General features: G+C 41.2%; 1 protein-coding gene across 1 annotated transcript in view; it reads left to right on the plus strand.

The window, feature by feature from the left end:
• The window catches only part of PGBD5 (piggyBac transposable element derived 5), a 151725-nt gene that overhangs the window by 75652 nt on the left and 53182 nt on the right, over positions 1 to 22891 (plus strand). Inside the window, exons 2-3 of the mRNA XM_089668556.1 lie at positions 5401 to 5828; positions 8874 to 9008. Of these exons, the coding sequence (XP_089524682.1) occupies positions 5401 to 5828; positions 8874 to 9008 (563 nt within the window). The remainder of the gene's footprint in view (positions 1 to 5400; positions 5829 to 8873; positions 9009 to 22891) is intronic.

The raw sequence follows: 22891 nt of genomic DNA on the forward strand, positions 1-22891 counted from the left end.
AGGAACAGGAAGCGCATACAAAATATATTTAAAGACATTTACAAATTCAGACAGTAGAAAGCAGAAGATCACTACATAAACAAAGTTCTTTCAAAATAGCAAAAATATAAATTCAAAGACTACAAAAAATAAATAAATAAAAGATTAAAAACAACACAAGAAGAACAACAACAAACTGAAGAGAAAAGGCCCCTATAGCTACCCTAACTATCTCCTCAAAAATAATGTGGATTGAATTAAAGTAATAATTAAACACAAATCATTTAAACTTCCATCATGGATTATGAAATCTCCTATTTAATCAAACCACCGAGTAGTTGAAAGCCAGAATCCACTTGTAGTAATGCCAAGGAAGTAAGTACTGTATATATTCACTGGCCTGCCTCGCCACAGGCTATCCCCGCTTCAGTCGATCCTGAATACGGCAGCCTGACTCATCCTTTCGTGTTTACTTACACTATGTCAATTGCCACTGTGACTCCTCCACCTGCACAGGGGAGTGTCCAGGACGGCCCATGTGACCTTTGGTTTAACTAGTAGTGAGCATATAAAAGAGGGAGCAGACATTTGGTCAGTTGGCTCTGAGGAAGAGGCAAGTCCTCGAAACGCGTCCAGCCTTTTGGATGTCTACACTCCCTATTGCGGACTGTTACTCAGCGCGGTGTTGACCCAGCTGTTCTTTGTGATGTGCCTTGACTATATTGTCATTTGTGAGTACGACACCTACTTTATTTTTTATTAAACATTTTTTATGGTAATGCACTAGGCCTGTGCGCCCTCTGTTTTGTCTTGCCTCATTCAGTATATTTGGATTTCCCCGGTCCATTTGAGGGCAGCAAGGTGTGCATGTTCCAGGACATTCTTAATGTGGTTGTAGCCTGCATCGAGTCCATCCCCAAGCGCAGGAGCATTTGTGTTTGCTGAGCCTGACTCATCCACCTTACCAACCGCTCCGTTTCCTCCACCTCCCTCTGCCAATCCCTCCACTGGCTTCTGATTGCCCAATGGATCAAATTCAAAATCCTAACACTAACATACAAAGCTGTCCATCATACTGCCCCAAACTACATCACCGACCTAATATCCAAGTACCACCCTACACGCACTCTCCGCTCCTCACAAGACCTCCTCTAGTTCCCTAGTCCCCTCCTCCCATGCCCGCCTCCAGGACTTCTCCAGGGCATCACCCATACTCTGGAACTCCCTACCCCAATCCATCAGACTATCACCTACTCTCCTCTCCTTTAGGCGCACCCTGAAAACCCACCTCTTCAGGGAAGCCTACCCCACCCCCTGCTAATTCCCGACCTCCTCTACTCTTCCTACCACTCCATCCCCCACAGCTATTTCTTCCTGTACCGCTATCCCCTCCCTCCTAGATTGTAAGCTCCAAGGAGCAGGGCCCTCGAGCCCCTCGTGTATTGCATTGTATTGTTATTGTACTGTTGCATGTTCTGTCTCCCATTGTAATGTACAGCGCTGAGCGAACTGTTGGCACTTTATAATTACTGTATAATAATAATAATAATAAAAAAAATAATAATATCTCTCCAAGGTGATAACAATCCAGTCACTAAATAAAATAGCTTGTATAGTTGTCTCACACTATTGTATACAACTGATTAGTCAATAACACATTGGAAAGCACATGCAAAGTAGAGATGGGTATGGACACAAGCAAAGCTCAGCAAGGAGAATTTGTCAGATTATTATTATTGATCCTTAGAATCAAAGCATATGTAGGTAATAGGGTTGGGCTTCATGTTCGAGTCGAACATAAGTTTGACTCAAACATGGGTCGTCCGTGTGTTCGGCAAACACATGAGCAGTAAGGGTGCCTCAAAATGCACTGCGCCCTGACATTGGCGCATTGTGATTGGCCAAAGCAATGCACCTGACCACAGGTCAGGTGCAATACTTTACCCAATCACAGCGCATGATGAAGTCACAAGGGGTGGAGTGACTCCGCCCCTTTGTGATGTCATCACAGTATTTAAGAACTGTTATCCTGGTACAGCTGTCAGATGGTGGGAGCCAGCGTCGAGAGCAAAGCGTTTTGGTTTTTTTTGGGTCGGCGGTAGCAGAAGGCATCATGATTGACGTTGGATCTATTTCGGGGACTTTATTTTTAATAAAGGACTTGTAAAGGACTGTCTCCTATAATTTTTACACTACACTTTTTTGTAGCGGTACCATGTACCTCATACTCATTCGCATGGGGGGGAAGGGCGGGATCTGGGGGCCCACTTGTTAAAGGGGGCTTCCAGATTCTGATGAGCCCCCCACCCACAGACCCCCACAACCACCGGCCATGGTTGTGGGAATGAGGCCCTTGTTGATGGGGACAAGGTGCTTTGGGGGGGGGCCTGCCCCAAAGCACCCCCCCATGTTGAGGGCATGTGGTCTGGTATGATTCTGGGGGGAGGGGAGCTTGCTGTTCCCCCCCCTTTCTTAAACTACGAGGGTGCATGCTTGGATAAGGGTCTGATATGGATTTTGGGGGGGAACGCCATGCCATTTTTAAAAAAATTTTGGCATGGGGGTTCCCCTCAAAATCCATACCAGACCCAAAGGGCTTGGTATGTATGGGGGGAAACCCCACACCATTTGTTTTTGCATTTTTTGATTGACAGGCAATGCCAGCAATTCTTTTTACATTCAGCTGTCACACTACATGTCTTCACTACTAAAATACAGAATGACTTAATATAACTCATGTGGTATTTTAGTAGCTGTATGGTCTCTTACCACATACTCAGATGCAGTAAGATACCGCTTAGTCAATTTATCCCTATTCAAAGTTTGCGGTCGAACTTTCGGTAGGTTTGAATGTTTGACTGTGAACCAAACAGGGGGGTGTTCGACCCATCACTAGTAGATAAGGCTTGCATAATAGCACAATTATTAGGAACACATTAAGGAGCACATGCAAAGTAAAGATGGATGTGGATACAATCAAGCAAAGCTCAACATAGAGAATTTCTCAGAACATTATCCATAAATCCTTAGAAGCAAAGCATATGTAGATAAGGCTTGTAAAATAGAGCAATTATTAAAATCACATTATGGAGCATACGCAAAGCACTAGTAGCAAGGCTAAAGCTTTTATCTGTAGGTATAGTATCTGAATCCTCAGTATATCTTTGTAAGGCACGTGAATATTGAGTTGATCAAATGGTTACACATATGCTAAAATGCTTCCATTTTCATATAGTTAGCATGGCACCCCTCCAAAGCTCATAGTGGAGCCTAATGATCATCTACAGAAGGTCTGTTGATGTCTGTATCATATTCTGTAGATGAAGGTGCAAGTAATACTGATGATAACAGATATTTAAATCCCAAATATAGTATATCTTCCACTTATGGAAATGCATACAGGTAATCAGTGGTAAAGCGCTCAGGCAGAAGTATATGAATTTGTAAGTTCACCCATTTAATTGCCAATGGCGATGGCAACTGTTATATTCCATATGCAGCATATAATATAATCAAAAATGCAGCGCTAAAATAAATATTAAAGTGAAAAGTGGTAATAAATGGGTAAAGTTATGCGCTAGCAAGTGATATAAATGTGATGTCTTGATGAAGACAATAGGTAATCATAAAGTGACAACAGTATCGTGTAAACATATTATAACGCATAAAATGATATATAAATAAAGGTCCATTCAAATATTCAAAAGGTGTGTCAGTATTCCCAAATGAGGAAGATATCAAACATTCACTTTAAACTTCCATCGCATAATCATAAGGTGCACATAACTTCTGTGATGAGAAAAAGGGGTGTGCTGTGGGTTGTGGGTGGTAAACAGATTGAGGTTACTCACTCAGTTCCCTAAATCCCTGCAGCAGAGATGGTAAATTCTGGTCAGGCCTCCTACTGAACAGGTTCTACCTGTTTGCCAGGATGTCTCAGCCAAGCCTGGTTGAGGCTTAAGCGGGTGAGGGTTCCTCTTCGCTTCCTTCCTCCTCTCTCAGCACACTTTCTCCGTCTCTCTCTGGCACCTTCTGCCTGAAGGCAGAGCCCCCAGCACAGGGGTCCCCCCAAGCCTCTGGATCATGGACTCTATCTCCCACATGGCCAGGCTCCTGAGCATTTATGGGCAAACTATCCATCCTTCTGGACCATCCTCACTCAGGGATTGGTAGAGCCTTCATGAATATTAAGGCTTCTATCTCCATTCCTCCACCCAGTACATTCTGGAGCTTTCTGTAAACTTCCTGAAGCCAGGGAGAGACGACAGAGGCTCAGCCCTCATAGCCTGCCAGCTGAAGTGTTCTTGACGCCAGGTAATCTTGGCTCCACTGAGTACAGAGAATCTTAACTAAATTTACCTAACCTATCCACACTATGTACACTAGGGGATGCTACACATTTAAGCAAGTAAAGTGCTACATGCATTCCACAGAGTAAGGTGCTGGAGCAATGTTGACACATTTTTACTTCGCCAATATGAGGGAACAAAGTGATCAAACCTTTTGTGTAGATAACTACTTGTAATGACATTCTATGTTATGTAAGTCCTGGAGATCTCACTAGGCAATGGCGGAAGAAAAAGGAGGCAGCAGGTGGCTATAGGGATCATATTTTAGCTACCCCACACTTAACCAGCATTAAAGATAGCACTCTAATTGGATGAGGCAGAGAGGAAGGGCAAATGACCTTACAATCTCTGCCTCACCCAAACAGAGAATGCCTTGTATTCACTGAAAAAATACAAGATGTTCTTTGAATGGAGAAGGTGCTAAATGAACGACCTCCAGTGTTACAAATGCAAGTTGGTCAAGCAGCCCTCAGAAGAGGCAAAAGCAGACTGTATGTATCACAGGCTACTACACTGATTTTCTGTATCCCCAGGAGCCCTGTGATATGTGAATAGTTAGATGTAGCCAAGCAGAACCAGTGTAAGGTTAAAAAAAAGAGATTAGTTCCTGAAGTTTAACTTTAGGATACAGTATTTAAAACCAGGTTTATAAAGGCATTTTATCAATAAATTCAAGACTTTTTCTGATTGGTTGAGGAGTAGATTGTGGCATGATCCACACGCCTTTCCACCTCAGTCATTCAGAGGAAGCCTGAATGGAATTTTGTTCTGGCAGCAGACAAGTTTCTGCAACATTGTCAGAACACAGCGCTGTATACTGTATCTAGCTGATGTAACATACAGTTTATACCGCACTGACAGCTGGCACATTTATTAATAAAGTGAAAAATTTGTTTTAGCCAGCTTGGCCCAAACAATCTATTTAATATGAAAGTAAAACTGGAGTTATGCTTTAAAATAACAGCCAAAAGCAGAAATTAGGTTATTTACTTTTGTCTAATATACTATATTATAACATTTATTGATTTTTTTTAGGATAATAACTGAAGAATATATTTGTGTTTATTTGCAGGACCTACACGTAAAATGCCACCTACTTCCAGCGTAATGGATTTTTTTCAGCTGTTTGTCCCAGACAATGTAATTAAAAATATGGTGACACAAACAAATATGTATGCGAAGAAATACCAGGAGAGGTTTGGATCTGATGACGCTTGGATGGATGTCACTCTTGCAGAAATGAAAGCTTTCCTGGGCTATATGATATCAACCAGCACTCATCACTGCGAGTCAGTGCTCAGCATATGGAGTGGTGGGTTTTATAGCAACAAGAGTATTGCTCTTATAATGACACAATCAAGATTTGAGAAAATCCTGAAGTTCTTCCACATTGTGGCCTTTCGCTCCAGCCAAACAACCCACGGGCTGTACAAAATTCAGCCCTTCCTTAATGCTTTGCAAAATGGCTTTGACTCGACTTTCAGGCCTTCACAAACACAGGTAAAGCTAGTTTCTATAATATTATCTTTTTATGATACGCTATTACTTTACAATATTTTACAGTATTTAACCGAAAACAAAAAAAGTAAAAAATGTAAAGAAGGAGGTATTTACATTAGGCTGTTTTTGTGTGCAGAACAAAATAAAAGGTTCACTTTAGTGCCCCCTTCTGAGCAACACATAATCACCTTTGTTTTTAACTCTGCTCCATCTGGCCACCAGGAGGGAAGAAACACAGCCCTGTGTAAGCTACAGCCCTGTGTAAGCTCCAAACCCCAGGTCTGAGCTTACAAAGGGCTGAGAACTCCCATGATGGACCATTCACAAGGCATGAGCACACCCAGACGTACCTAGTATTTTACTCAATCAAGGTGGATTAATGGGGTAAATATGGGGGGAAAAGAGTAAATATATGCTGCTGGGAATGGGGACATTAATACAAACCTTTTGCTTTGTATGACAAGATGTATAGATGCTATAGCTTATATGCTGTTAATGTATTAAATTCAAAAGCAAACAGTTATTATGTTACAGCTTACTAATTCTTAGATGTCATGGTTGCATTCATTTTATTTTTTTAGACTTCTTTCCTTTATTTTCACCTGATGATCTAGCCAGCACGTCTGTTTTTCAACAAAACCAGCTCCCCTGCCAATGTAGCAGTTAGAGAGTTGAGAGAAACCATATGCCACTGACAGGCATGCTTAGAATGATCAGCTCTTATTTATGTAGTACCTTTATCCACAAAAAATGTTGCTGTAACTGTTTAAAAAGTGTTGGCTGGGGTTTGGCTTTGATTTATTAGTGTATTTAAATTTTCTAGTCCATCTAAAGATAACCTCCCCCCAGATTAACAATGCTGCTGCCCTAAGATGTCTCTGTTGCTAATTCAGTGGAGGCACTCTAATACAGGAGGTTTGTTACTGGTCAAATCACTGGGTGAAAACAAAGAGAAAAAGGCATAAAAACCCAATGTAGCCATCGCATCTGATTGGTATGCTGCAATATATTCCATTTTTGGTTTTCAGTTTAATACCACTTTATTTAAGGGGTTGCTCACAAAATATCCAGCTAAAGTGCAAATACCACACTATAGCACACATTTTATTTGGTTCCCGTTTAAAGTCCAAACCCAAATGCTGAAATTCCAGTAACAATCAGTTTCCTGGTTGTCATCTCTCTGCCTACTCACAGTACATAGGCTGCTGTGTCTCTGCTAGCTAAGGTAATGCAATGTAGCATGGAAAGGGGATAACATTGGTGCTAAGTGACATTTGTATTAAAAAACAAATATGTGTTTTTCTGGCTGATTTTCTAAAGCCTCATGTATACTGCTGCTGCTATATATGAGTTTAGGAGCTTTTGACTTTTTTTTTTTTTGCTAAAGTCCCTGAACTCAACTCAATAAAATTCTATGTGTCCATAAACTTTTACCAGAGTTTAGAAGCAGCAAAGTTTAAGGGTAGTTAAACATTCCTCTCCTGAATGCAGAAGAATCATGTTCAGGAGAGGAAAATGCCAAAGAATGCTAAACGTGGCAAAAACACGTGTGAACGCATCTAAACGCTAGCCTTGTTTAGCGATTGAGCATTTATTCATGTCAATAGAAAATACTCTGGCCAACCAAATGAATAAACTTCTAAGCGCTAAATGCTGTACTGTGCTTACATGTGTTTTTTGCCACGTTTAGAAGTTCTATTCTGCCAGGAGAACTAAAGGTTTGTGGGAGTTCACAGTTAAAAGTGATTTGTAATTTTTTTTTCCTTTTTAAACATGTAATACGGATGGGGGGGAGGGGAGCAGTGTAGATCCTGTGGAACAGAAGGTCTTTTTACCTTAATGAAGAGAATGCATTAAGGTAAAAAACCTTAAGGGCTCGTTCACACCAGAATGCAGTACAGGAAACCCAACCTCCAAACTCGTTTACCGCACTGCATTTAAAATGAACTAAAGTTGTAATCTGCAGCCGGTGTCAATGTTACGTTAATGACACCCCAAACGCAGGTCACAAACATAGTGTGTTTGCCTGCACCTGATCTCATGGTAGAGAAGTACCAGGCGATCCAGCTTTAGTCCATTTTTAAGTAGTGCATGCACTACTTTTGCTGCAGTCCAGTGCAATTCAGCCCATTCAAAATTAAAAGGCTCAAGTTGCACTGCTCTGCACCACATATGTGAATCACACATATGTGAATCGCCCAGAAATGCACAGCGCATTTCTGTGTGATTCCTGGTGTGAACCGTCCCCAAGCCTTTGCTAAGGAGGCACCTGAGGAGGGAGGGGCAGACAGCGCCAGCAGGGAACTGCCAGCAGAGAAAGTAAGAAACATCAATGATATTGCACAGAGCAGGTAAGTATAACCTCTTTTTTATATTAACAACAAATCAGCCTTTAATATCACTTTAAGTAATGCAAAGTTATTGCAAAATAAACAGTGGAAATGTAAAACTTGCTCTGGTTCAAAAGGGGTATAAAGGTACAAGAACTTAACGCCTAAACGTAAACCCTTACATACTGTATACTCACTGAAGTGACAAGCCTCAGGTGATATGCAGGGATGAAGCAAATCCTACTACCTAAGGTGTACATGTTTATCTGCAGCCCTTTCTTCTCAACATCCTCCTAAAACACACAGATAAAAGGTTATTCCTCAGCAGTAGAAGGCAGGGAGCAGGGATCTGATAACACACACTGTACACGTAGAGCACAGAGTTCAGTGAAACCTGAAACCTGAGTGGAGGGAATGGACATACCCTCTGTACAGAGAATCATGGGGAAATATATACAGCTGAGGCCGTCAGTCACCTGCATTATGTTGGAGGGGGGCATGCCATCTCCGGGGGGAGTCTTGTGGATCCAGTGTAGACTATTATCACTATTAGTTTTATTTTTTTAATTTTGTACTTTTGGTTTTATTGCGGTCTGAGAAAAAGCTCTATTTGACCTGGTGACCACTGCAATGCTGTATTGTTTGATGTAGGATTAATCAACAACTTCTAAATTATAATGTTCATGTTCTTACATTCCTTTTGATTTTTTTTTAGGTGCTTCATGAACCTTTAATTGATGAAGATCCAGTATTTATTGCTACTTGTACTGAACGAGAACTTCGTAAAAGGAAAAAGAGAAAATTTAGCCTTTGGGTTCGACAATGTTCTTCCACAGGCTTCATATGTCAGGTCAGTGGTTTGCCTATGTATTTTAAAGTGTCACTAAACAATATCCTTATTCTCCAAATGTAATCCATACACATTTCCCAGCAAACGTGATACTGCATACTCTTTAACATGGTGATTGGTCTACTCCTGGCAGACTATTTTGGCCTCCCAAGCATGTTGCTGAGCAATACCCTATTGAGGAGGCTTTTATCATTTGTGGACCCAGACATTTCTTGCCTTAACAAAACACTGTTCCTGTCACTGACATCCCAGTGTTTAAGGATCAGATGGACAAGAGGCTGGAAATCTGTAATAAGTCCATATTTTCCCTGGGATGCCCTGCCCTGCAATTTGCCATTGCTGTCATGTGCACTTGCCAGGGATATGACCAAGGCACATGTATCAATCCTGATGGATAATTCAGTTTTGAAACAATTACAACTCATGCCTGTTGCCCTATGCTACTGTGATGATGGGCTTATGGATATCATACATCTCGTATCCAGAATGAGTGTTCTGTCTGTTCAAATGCTCTTTTTGGTTTACATGTTGGTCTTCAGAACAACAGTGCAAAAAACAGCTGCTGTAAATGCCCTTTGATGGAAAATGTTTCTTTGGTGCCTTCCTGGACAACTTTATTACAGATGCTTTATTACAGGTGGAGAAGGTAGACTTTCTGGCCTCCATGGATATAAGGGTTGCGTATTTACTGCACATGTCCCCAGTTTTTCAGCACATCAAGCTACGACAAGCTACAAGTTCTTGCCTTTTCCTTTGGTCTAACTACTGCACCTCAAGTTTTCACCTAGGTGCTAGCCTCTGTGGTTGCTCTGTTGCCTTCACTGTATATTTGGGTGCATTCACATGAAAAATTTGCACAACCTCTTACTGAAAGAACTGTTATCTCACCCTGTTTGCTAATGTCCGTAGAATGGTTCAGACTCTTGGATCGTAAACCTTCAGAAGTCAGTACTCGAACTGAAACTTGGAGTATCTGTTTTCTAGATACTGCTCAGTTCTGAGTTTTTCTCCTAAAAGACAAATTCTTCACTCTCCGGTCTCAAGTTCAGACTCTGCAGTCATGGAGCCATTCAGCTCTCCATTTATGCATGCGAGTTCTTGGTTTAATGATCGCTAATGCTCAGTTCCACTACAGACCATTACATCTCAACAATTTGGTGCTTGGTACAAGAAAGTTTCTGGAGTCTGAATATGCCTAACACCCTGGAGCAGGTTGTCTCTGGCCTGCTCACAAATCCAGCCCTGGAGTCTGGGAATTCTTTCCTTCCATTGGTCTGGAAGATTCTCACAATGAATGCAAACCTGACAGCATCCTGGACACCCTATTGGTGCAGGGGACTTGGTCGCTGGATGAATCTACTTTAGCTATGTATGATTTGGTTATCCCTCACCGCTGGACCTCTCAACTGTAAGGTCACCCGATATGTACTCATTCGGAGTGCCATAGCACTCCGAATGAGTACGTCAGGTCAGTGGTTTGCCTATGTATGTCAGGTCAGTGGTTTGCCTATGTTTGTCAGGTCAGTGGTTTGCCTATGTATTTTAAAGTGTCACTAAACAATATCCTTATTCTCCAAATGTAGTCCATACACATTTCCCAGCAAACGTGATACTGCCTACTCTTTTACATGGTGATTGGTCTACTCCTGGCAGACTATTTTGGCCTCCCAAGCATGTTGCTGAGCAATACCCTATTGAGGAGTCTTTTATCATTTGTGGACTTAGACATTTCTTGCCTTAACAAAACACTGTTCCTGTCACAGACATCCCAGTGTTTAAGGATCAGATGGACAAGAGGCTGGAAATCTGTAATAAGTCCATATTTTCCCTGGGATGCCCTGCCCTGCAATTTGCCATTGCTGTCATGAATCTACTGGATGAATCTACTTTAGCTATGTATGATTTGGTTATCCCTCACCGATGGACCTCTCAACTGTAAGGTCACCCGATACGTACTCATTCGGAGTGCCATAGCACTGGTGTACATCCATTATCAGGGAGGAACAAGAAGTCTTGAAGCTCTATAAAAAGCAGACCAGACTCTGTCTTGGGTAGAATGTCATAATCCAGCCATGTCTGCTGTGCACATTCTGGGAATGGAAAATTTGTAGGGCAGATTTCCTCAGTCAGCAACATCTGGACTCAAAAGTGGTGGTTCATGACCCCTGTCGCTTTGGGCAACACCAGATTTCCAGCTACAACAACAAAATAAGCAGGTTTGTCTCCAGGTCCAGGGATCTCCTAGCCACAGCAATGGATGCTCTGGTGACTCGGTGTGATCAGTTCAACCTGATATACACTATTCCTACTTTAAAGCTCCTTCCTTATCAGCTCTGTGGAATAGAGACAAGGGGTATTCCGGTGACATTCATGCCACCAACCTGTTTCAGACCTAGCCTGGTGTGTGTCCAGATTTAATCTGAATCCTGGTAGACTCTCTGTGGACTTTTCCAGATCTCCGAGATCCTTTGTTTTAAGGACCAGTTAGGAACTCTGCTTCACAGTAGCTGCCTTGCCCAGGACCTAAGATATAGGGGCCTTCCTGATTCCATCATTTGTACACTCCAAAAAGCTAGGAAATCCACCTCTCACAAGGTGTACCATCACACCATCACAAAGTGTGCTCGTATAGCTCATGCAATGAAACCCCGTCCCAGGAAACACTCCTATTTTTATTAAAGATTTTTTGTTGTTTTGCATGATCTAGCTATCCTGTAAAATTGCTTATGAGCTGCTAATGGATTGATCTGTATGGGAAGTGATGTGGTGTGGTGTCACTATCCTAGTGGTGCTGAACAAGATTGATGAGAGATCTATACCTATGCTCAGGCATACTGACTCTCAAATGTTCTAGATTTGCTAGAATATTTCTTTACTTGCTTGCAGATAGGATTTACAGTTTTGACGGTCTGCAACTAACTATTCTCCAAGGCACCTGTGGGTACACCTGCCGTACCAGACTTAATTAATCTTAATTTGGAAAGATATCACTGTTCCTGCTTGCCTCAAAGTCAGTAGCACAGCTGGTAAAAGATTACAGTATAACATTATAGCACCTCCTGCTACAAATACAGCTGCCCGTGTTTCTGTGTCTAATTCTGTTTGCCAATCCAACCTGACCTCCAATAACCCAAAAATCATGGATATGCTTCCAGTGGTGGAAGTCCCAAACCAGCATGTTGAGAATTGGCTACCTCTATTACAGCATCCAGTACATTCCTATCAAGGTCAGAAATAGTACTAGATGGATTTTAAAAGACAAACTTCATTTTGTTGGTCTGCCTAAAGATACTGAAGTGATGGCCTTCTTGGACAAACTGTTAACCTTTACTTTTGGCCAGGTAAATTCACACTCCCTGCTTTGGAACATGTACATAGAATTGCCCAGCAATCTGCTCCTCTAGGAGACCACACATCACCAAAATAAAGAACATGCATAATCCAAATTAAAAAAAATGTAAAGACAGGGATGTTTTTTTCCATATTATTAGGAATTGTGTCAACAATTCTGGTAATACCATTACAGTGGTGGTCTTTTCTGACTTCTTTGCAATAGTTCAGAAAGAAAGGGTGAACTTTTTAGAGATGAAATTACATCTTTGTGATTTTAAAATATGTATATATGTAAAACAAATATGTAAATATGTTAAAAACATATGTGAGTATGTTCTATGGTTTATACAAGTGAATGGCTGTAAGTAGCCATACTGTTGTGAACGATGCTTCTTATCGCCGGCATTTACACATGAATGTGTGTCTGACGTTTTCCCACACATGGACGTTTCACATTCAGAAAATACATCTGACATGCATGCACAGGTAAACACTAATGCAAAGAAGCATTCCTAAATCTATGCTTTTTGGACATATGGATCTAAAGCTGCAACCTGGTATGTTATACACTCACTTCCTATTCCAGCGTGTTAGGGAAAAAAAGGGTAACATACATATCCCCTCTACTGCTGCAGTCTAGATAAGGGACTTTAATATAGTCACAAAAACATCTATGAATAGTAAGCAAGATGATAAGAAAGCTGCTGTTTCCCCAAATTCCCAACCTGATTCAGTAAGTTTTGGAGGTAGATGCTTGATATCCTGATATTCAGAAATGTATGCTTCTTCTCACATACCTTTTCATCACAAAGAGATATGATATTCGGTAGCAAGTCTTGTTAACCTTGGTAGTGGATGAAAGGTACTCCTTGAAACACATTTTGATAACTTCCCTAGTTCGATAACTTTAAATTGGCATCTTCGACCCAGGGGCGGACTGACAACTCATGGGGCCCCTGGGCAATAGGGGATCATGGGGCCCCTGTGTCCTTGCCCAAACTCAAAAAAGCCTATGAAAAAGGTACCGGGGCATCTCATGGGGCCCCCTCCTGACCCCGGGCCCTCGGGCAGTGCCCGAGTTTCCAAATGGTCAGTCCGCACCTGCTTCGACCTCCCTTTCCCTGTGGAAGTTTTCCCTTTCTCTTAGCCTAGTTGATTTGAGGAATGGATTTTTTTTTCAAATGGAAATCTGATATGATATATAAAGTATATTTAATATTATAGCAAAGAAGCTCTACCCAATTAAACATGTAAATATTGTATTAATAAAATTCATGCAATGTGCTCTATATCACAATATTCATACAATTACACCATCACAATAATATCTCTTAATATATTATAAGAGTCTGTCATGCTTGTGTGCTTAATAGGTTCAGCTGGGATTTGTAGCCTTCCTTAAGGTTCAGTCCTTTTGATCCCCAGTTGCCGACTTCTGATTCACAGTTATAAACTCCTCATACGGTTGTATAATAGAGGGAAAAGGGTGCTTACATTGTGAAATACCGCTTATTGTAATTAAAAAACTATTTGTGTTCCACTCACATGTAATGACAGATTTCCAAGCATGAACAGACAAATGCCGACCGGAAACAACGTCACCAGCGGCTCCATCTGATGCGTTTCGCCCCTCCCACTGGGTGTTCTTAATCCCAGCTGAACCTATTAAGCACATAAGCACGATAAACTCCTATAATATAATAAGAGTTCACGCAAGGTGGTGAGTAAGTGGAACCACCGGAGGAGAGCATCAAGGATTTTTGCACTTTATGAAGAAATATGGCACGTTTGCACACAAAGAGACTATATATCACTTAATTTTAAATTAATGTAATATTTACAATTTATTGTGATGGTGCACTTCTATGAATATTGTGATAAAGAGCACATTGCATGAATTTTATTGATATGTGTATGTAATGAAGTATTTACACATTTAATTGGGCAGAGCTTCTTTGCTATAATATTAGATCTAAAGGTTAGCACCTTTCACAGAAGCAGCAGTCATACACATTGGCAAATGTATTGGTGCAGTTATTATTTGTTAGGTTATATCACATACAAGGAGTATCTGAGTGCAGGTTATAACTGATTTTAATATAAAGTATCTTGGTGATTTAGGAGAACTTTAAATCACAAGCACTTCCAACTTAAAGCGTATCTAAACCTCAAAACAAAAATGTAATATTGTGTAGCTTTCCAGCCTTTAGATGGGTAACTGCATGGGTTTCTGGGAAGGAGGGAATTGTTCATGTATGCAGACATCAGACTGAGGGCATCTTGGAGAGGAAAATAAGTACTAGGGAAAAGCTCTTATTGAAGCCAATATTGCAGCAAAGAAGTAGATTATTCAGTACACTGTGTGCTATATGTCCTCGTTCCTTAATTTGACATATACAAACAACTATAGCAATGGCCAAGGACTTTTTTGAGCAGCATATAAATACAAGGGAAACATGCGTGTAAAAAAAACATACATTTTATTATAACATTCAATAAAATCCAAGAAACAAGAGACAATAACATACTGAATCTAGGGTTCAAGAAATTATTTGAATCCAATACAGTTCATGTGAGGACTCAACGTGTTTCGATAGATCTTCTTCAGGAGATCATATGGATGATAAGCAAGATAAAACCCATAATTTTCATTGTATTGAACTCATACATTCGCTGGAATCCTACAGGTATGTGTCGTCTTTGTCCCATATGAGGGAGATGGCAGGAGGTTCTTGTAAGGTAAGGTATATACAGAAAGAGCTGATAGTCATCTATAATCCAGGTATATATGTCAATTAGAAGATTAAAGCATAACACTATCACTTCAGACAGGGTAAAGAGGGCTGGGGGGCTTATCTGCATCCTTTTGTCAAACTGTTCTTTATCTCTGAAAAATGGGCAGCCAGAAATCAGCGGAGGTCAGATGGATAAGGAAACATTTCTAAAATGTCCTTTGCTTTACATCTAAAGTTCCAGCGATCAATCACTGATTTCATTGATGAAGCTATTTTACATTGCAGACCACCTCTAATTTCACATATGTAAAACTGTACAGCTATGTGCCTTTTTATCTTACAGAGAGTGATTTCTATGTTTGGGAGTCTCTTGTTGATTTAGCCATAATCAATACAAAATTTCTTCCCCCTGAATCAAGACTGATAAAAATGTTTGTTTTTATATTTTTATACATATTTCCTGTTTTCATATAAATACACTGGACAGAGAGAATGTTTAGGATGTAAAATATTTCTGATAGTACTCAGCAGCTCTTATGTTGCTTTGCAGCAGAATGTGCAGTTCTGTAAGCTCTTTTATTTAAATGACTTTGTCATGTTTTGGTATGTAGGTCAGTTGCAGCAGACTACAAAAGCGATTATCTTGGATATGTAAATTGAAAAGTGAAAGGTTATATAAACCTGATATAGTTTGCGCTAAATGACCAGAAATCATGATATCAGGAGATGAAGTCTTATGTTTCTGTAATATGGAATGGGTTTTATAAAGCTTAACTTCCTAATCACGCTTTCTAAGCTTTTCAATTATTTCACCAGCCCTTCTGCCATCTGCTTACCCCAGATTCACAAGAATTTTTCTAGTTCTGGCAGAGATATTCAATATTTTATTTAAAAATATTAAAATTCAGAATTTGACTGAAGCAGATGCAAACATCACTTCAAAACACTCCTGTGTATGAATCAGTGATAAAGGGATGGGGGTGGTTATGGGTGAAAGGCAGAGAGATTTGCATATGTGAAGTCTGCAAAATCCGGGTTGTTCCTGAAAAAGAGAAACATTGTTGGTAGAATCTTGAGAGTTCCAAGCCCTGGCCTATTTAGAACAGACAGTAGATGCTTGCTAGAACTATCAGTGCAGTGGTGAACCTAGAAGCAGTGACAGTAGTGTAGAACATTACCACCACTCAGGCTTCTCAACGGCCTTCTTGGATTTGCACACATGGACACCAACTTTTTCTGGCAGAAGCTATACAGAATATACAAAATGTTGACTGGGGACTACAGAGAGCTCAGTAGCTGTGCGAAACATCAATATAGCGAGGGGTTAGGGATGAGCACATCTGCCTGAGTTCAATTCATGGCCAATTTTCCAAAACGTTCTCAAAATTTGGAAAATCTATATTTTTCCCAACCCCAAGTTGAGGTTCCATCCAAGGGATTCCATTCAGTATTTGTCTTCCAAATATTCAGCCCTTCTGGCTTGCTCTTGCAGCACCACTGCTCTGGCCTTACAGGCCCTAGTCTGTCTTCTACAGACTGCTCGCTCACCAACGTTTGGACCATACACTTAGCAGCCCCTTGCTACACTGGCTTCCACCTCTCTCCTAGGTGGAGCTCTTCTGACCCGACCATCTCCTGTCTTCCAGGGTAGAGCCCAGATCATGGTTAGGTCACTACTTATATCCTACCAATTAGTGTGCTGGCTGTTCACAAAACCTAGACCCAGGACTGGAGATTTCATCCCTCCCAGATCTCTGAGAAATCTCCAGGCTCCATGCCCCAAAACGGACTTTAGAAAACAGAGAGAAAACTGAAAAGCCAGTTCCTCTGCATTAGGCAAACCCCATGAAGCTCCTCAACCAGCCTGGTAGAGAATCCTGGATTATAACTTTCACTTAGAATCTAGCAGGGTACTGCACTGCCACACATATCAGAATAAATAAAATAACATACAGTGGGGAGAGGGTCTTTTAATGCAGCTCTAAAGCAGATCTAAACCCTCCTATCCTTTTCAGTCTAGGAAGCTGTCATCCTAGGCTCTGTTTGGTCCACTGCACATGTGATTAGTTATGACACCAGCCATTTGATGGTTTGACAGTTTGGTTGAGAGCACAAACAAATGTGACAGCATTCCCGGCATGCCTTGAATGTAACTGTTTTTTTTAAACCGTGAAATCAATGGAAAAACATTGAAAATACACGAAATCTTTAAATGATGTGTTAAAGCTGTACGCAGCATTACGGAACAGCACAGTATTCGAAGACAACTGCTAAGACAGCATACTCTGACAGCAAATATGTGACTATGGTTTTTTTTTACTTTTAGAAGTAGCTTATATACAGTGCACCACCACAATATTTATTTATTCTGATTTATTTCAGTGAAAAAAAACGTTTTTAAAGTAGTTTTATCAGCGACACATGTCACTGAGAACAATGTTGACCTCCAACTGCTAATCCTCAACACATGTATAATGTCCAGGGTTTGGGAATGGTGAAAAGTTCCCTGTAACACGTCTACCTTCTGCCTTCTCCCCTCCACCCACCAACTCTCCTCTTAGTCCAATAATGGCAGCATCTTGAGACACTAGCAAAGAACAAAAGGTATACCGCTCAGGCAAACAATCCAGATCAATCCACTCTGGCTCGCCACAACACACGATGCAATAGGAAGGGTCAGCCGCACAACGAGGATAGATGAATATAGTTTGTATTTATTGACCCATAGGACACACAAAACACCAGGACATGAATACAGGACTTGTATAATGTGTTTCACACAATAAATACACACTATTTTCATCTATCCTCTGGTGTACGGCTGACCCTTCTCCCTATTGCATTGAGATACTAGCATGAAGACATAGGCCAATGTTATCTATAAAGTGGGTCTCCATAGCTCAGCAGTGTGGGCTTTTTCAATGTTTTTGCTGCTTCTACCTGCAAGTCGATAGGTGCATGTTATGGTATAGGGTTATTTTATTTTCTCCATGAAAGGAATCCAAACATGCTAGTATTCCTTATTTTTCATGTGGATCTGGCACATTAGCAGGATATAGTCATCAAAGAACCTTTTTTTTTTATTATTTAATATGCGTTAACAATATTACTGGTAAAGAACTCCATTGTAACTACCGTTATGGAAATATGCTTTCCTTTTTTTTTAATCTAAAGCGGTAGTAAAGTCTCAGAAAAAAAATTGTCCCCCTGCAGGTTAATGTCATAATGCTCCGCATACTAGCACATTATGGCAAACTCGCCTATAAAAGCTTCCATCTTCACCCCGTCTTCTATCCAGAAGCTCCAGCCATTTGAGTGGCTAAGATGTGATGATGTTACTCCTGCACATGGGGGCCACAATTACGGTGCAGTGCTCTGAATGGACGGGACACTCAAGTGTGCCTCCAATGAGAGCAAATGAGTAGACCAAGGTTAAGCCACTGCCTCTCAGGTGGAAAATTCAGGTACATTCAGTGAACAGCCAGTGGTCTTACATAATCTTAAAATAGAAGGACCAACTTCCCAATGGGGAACCATGCAGGCCCAATGTAAGTAAGATACTGTAAAGGCAGCATGGTAGTCAAGGCAAATATATTCCAAAGAGCGGGCATTTTATAAATATCTTAGAAACAAACTTATGCAGGCCATACATGGTTCGAATTCCGAATGATCTTTCGTCCTAAAATCGAAAACGTTGTTCGCTTGGTAATCCGATGGTGCCATCAATGATTTCGAAAATCGGCCGACCAAGTCATAAAGTTCACCCATATAACAGGCGAGTCGAAAATCGGTCATTTTTCACAAATTTTCCAACATGCCGATCACCGAAAAGGGGAGGAACCACAAAAATCGTCCGGTGCCATTGATCCACTAACAGTGCGAAAATCGGCTGATTATTCTTAGGTCCGATTTTCGGACGAAAAATTGGTCGAATTTTGACCCATGTATGGCCGGCTTCACATCAATCCAGCCTGCTAGGCACTGGGTGCAGTTGTAAGAAATAGCTACACCAGTGGTGCTTCTCAGAACCATGACGTGATTTTATTATCTCTGAGTAGCCGCCAAATGGTTTTTTAATAAAGGTAAATGTTTTGATATTTGCAGAGTTGCATGCAACACTCATTTTTACTGTTGGGAGGAAAGGTCCACTTTAAAGCCTAAGATCTTTCCTGGAATTCTGAATTATTAGTTATCAGTCACCTTGGTTAACCATTGAACTTTTAAACGTTCGCATTCCAAAATGCTTATATCAGCTATAAATATGGATTTTCATTCCAACAAGTCTTCCAACACTGCAACCACCACCCAGGTAAGACACTGGAGGAATAGAGACATATACGGGATGCCAGACAGCTATGTTGTAGATCCTCTCCTTAGGTTTTCCTTCCAATTACACATCTTTATATCTCTTAGGTCTCTATGCTACTCTCTCCAGTGTTTATTATTGTCTGACTGTCATTCAGAGACCTGGCTCATACTATCCACTACTGACTTTCAGTTCCAGTAACATATTTCTTGCAATACAGTGTACATGACTGTAATCATTAGATATAATTTATACTCAGAATGTGAAAACACAATCTTTGTGTGCATAGCATAAAATGGTTTATATTCTAAGTTTCCACTCCTGAATAACATGCCCATGACTACTATCATTATCTTGGCCAGGGTTCCTTGTAATATGGTGGAGATCACTCTTTACAAGCAAACCTTAATCACTTTTTAGAAATCCTCAATTGTTTAAAATACCTGTGCCAAAGCTGCAATGGCCTCTGGAAAAATGTAGTACCCTGGGTCATTGAAATCCTACCTGGGTATAACACAATGTCACATGTTTTGTTTGCAGTGTTAACCATTGTTGTTTGTTATAAAACTATCTTTTATTGGATTTTTCTCCGGGGGTGTGCCAAATCCTCAGTAAATGCCTCTGGAGATTTTGCTCAGATAGTTATCTGGCTTACAGAAACAATGACAAGACCCAATCACTATTTCCTCTCTTTTCTCAATAATTGATGCTTAAAGTCTCTCAAACAACATACAAGAATTCAACTCCCCATTTATTAGATGCTAATCATTCATTGATTACTGTTAACACCATCCAGACACTGTTTGCCCCTGACACCAAAAAGGCATATTTAGTTATCTTTGTTTCAGATGCCAGCTTCATTTTCAATTCTATATTGGGGAAAGGGTTGCTTTAATTTAATTTCCAAAATCATTTAAAATACTTTCATTAAATAGTATCTTTGCTCTTCCTGTCATAGGGTCACAAAGTTCTGTACTTGTGCTCCTGCATTGTTACCCTTTACAAAACCTTCTGATGGAGACTACAAGTAGATGTTTCAATACACATTGTATGGGCCATTTTACAGTATTGTCAGCATCAGGAAAAATGTACATAAGTGGCTAAGATGCATGTAAACATGAAGTTATTGCAAATAGCCTACAGGAGATAAGCAGTGCAAGGAAAACAACGATGCAGCTTTAAAAGCACTCTGTGGAGAGCGGTGAGTGTGGCCACATTGTGCTGATAGTGGGATGGACTTAAAGGGGGAAATTTAAATGGAACCTGAGCCTACTCACTGCATACACAGCACACAGATGCCATATTCCTTAAACCGTCAAAATATCCTTTAATTACGGAGCCACAAGTGAGAGTCTTACAGACACAAATAGCTTCAGCAAGATAATTTTTTAAACTAGAACTTTACCATTAGATTTACCTTTTTTTTTTTTTTTGCACACGGGCCATAGACATAGAGCTATATCTTTTTCTGAGCTGGAAGAGACGGAGGGTCAGATGTGAAAGATGCCAGGAAAACAGGAAACAGGCTACGCTCTTGAAGCCTCTAGCTCCTTCTACAGGCCCCTCCGCCTGTTCCAGTGACATCACTTCCACCGGTGCATTCCGCTCTGGTCAGTGCGGTCTCTTCCGGGTTATAGACGTCGTCAGAACGGCTCCACTATACTCCCACACCACAGGAGGACCCCCCCCCCCCCCCACTGTATCCAGCTTGTATGGCTTTAACCATCCAGATGACATCTATCGCACTACCGGCAGTACCTGCAGGACGGACAGGAGCGGTCATATTCCCACACACAGATGAGCTTGTTTATTGTTCTTGTGAGTGTTTTTAATCCTTAATATTAAATATTACTTTTACCACTGCACTTAGATTGGCGCCTCCTGTTCCTTTTTTTCGTGTCTTTGCATACAGAATTGGCTTTGCCCTATAGGACAGCTGCCGCTACTCACGCCAAATTTACTATCAGTATCCCAGAGACTCTCTATAAACTTTTATGTTAAATAAAATGGTACAGCGCTAAATACACACAATATATATACATGCGTGATATCACTCTAAGGGTGATCAATGAATATAAAAGTTCGATGTAATAGTGCGGATCATGAAAAGATCCTAATTCAAGGTGAGTGGACGTCCTGATCCAAGGTGTGATGATAGGTGTGATCACACAAATAGGTGAAAAACGCACTCACCAGATGTGCGTTTAATACACGCAATATGTAATCCTGCGTCACCAGGCCAAGAAACGATCATCAGATCCCAGATCAGAGTGTACCCAGATCACCATCCCGGCTCCACGGAAGTAAGGTCATCCGAAACCGCTACCAGGTATCACCACCAGGGTCCTAAGTCCTCCAGATGGGCACTGCGAATGATAGCACTCACACAGAGTGCCCAATAAGAGACCTCATAGCGTGATACTGCTTTAGATGCCTTTATTCAGGGTTGGTTGGTGTGGGGTACATAAAAGGATTAAACAAAGAGTTTACTGACCTTATGTATTCCTAAAGTGGTTAGGTATCCTGCTGCTGCCTCTCTGACGCGTTTCGTGCGATGCACATATTCATAGGGTCCAGGGCTAGCCAGGACATCCTCTTCTGTGCTATTTATAAATGTGAATGGCAATTCTGCCTAATGCGCCCGCCATTTTCCCAGCTATCCGCGCATGCGCAGAACGTCGGCATCATCTTCCCGCACTACTGCGCATGTGCGAACGATCGACGCCATTTTGTCATGGATCGCAAATGCGATCAACAGTAAGAAGTCTCCTACAGCGCCGCGCTGTAGACTTCTTACTGTTGATCGCATTTGCGATCTACGACAAAATGGCGTCGATCGTTCGCGCATGCGCAGTAGTGCGGGAAGACGACGCCGACGTTCTGCGCATGCGCAAATAGCCGGGAAAATGGCGGGCGCATTAGGCAGAATTGCCATTCACATTTATAAATAGCACAGAAGAGGATGTCCTGGCTAGCCCTGGACCCTATGAATATGTGCATCGCACGAAACGCGTCAGAGAGGCAGCAGCAGCAGGATACCTAACCACCTTAGGAATACATATGGTCAGTAAACTCTTTGTTTAATCCCTTTATGTACCCCACACCAACCAACCCTGAATAAAGGCATCTAAAGCAGCATCACGCTATGAGGTCTCTTATTGGGCACTCTGTGTGAGTGCTATCATTCGCAGTGCCCATCTGGAGGACTCAGGACCCTGGTGGTGATACCTGGTAGCGGTTTCGGATGACCTTACTTCCGTGGAGCCGGGATGGTGATCTGGGTACAATCTGATCTGGGATCTGATGATCGTTTCTTGGCCTGGTGACGCAGGATTACATATTGCGTGTATTAAACGCACATCTGGTGAGTGCGTTTTTCACCTATTTGTGTGATCACACCTATCATCACACCTTGGATCAGGTCGTCCACTCACCTTGAATTAGGATCTTTTCATGATCCGCACTATTACATCGAACTTTTATATTCATTGATCACCCTTAGAGTGATA

Source organism: Staurois parvus, unplaced genomic scaffold, assembly GCF_062004578.1.
Source record: "Staurois parvus isolate SC_StPar_1 unplaced genomic scaffold, SC_StPar_1.0 ptg000059l, whole genome shotgun sequence".
In the NCBI taxonomy this organism is placed as follows: domain Eukaryota; kingdom Metazoa; phylum Chordata; class Amphibia; order Anura; family Ranidae; genus Staurois; species Staurois parvus.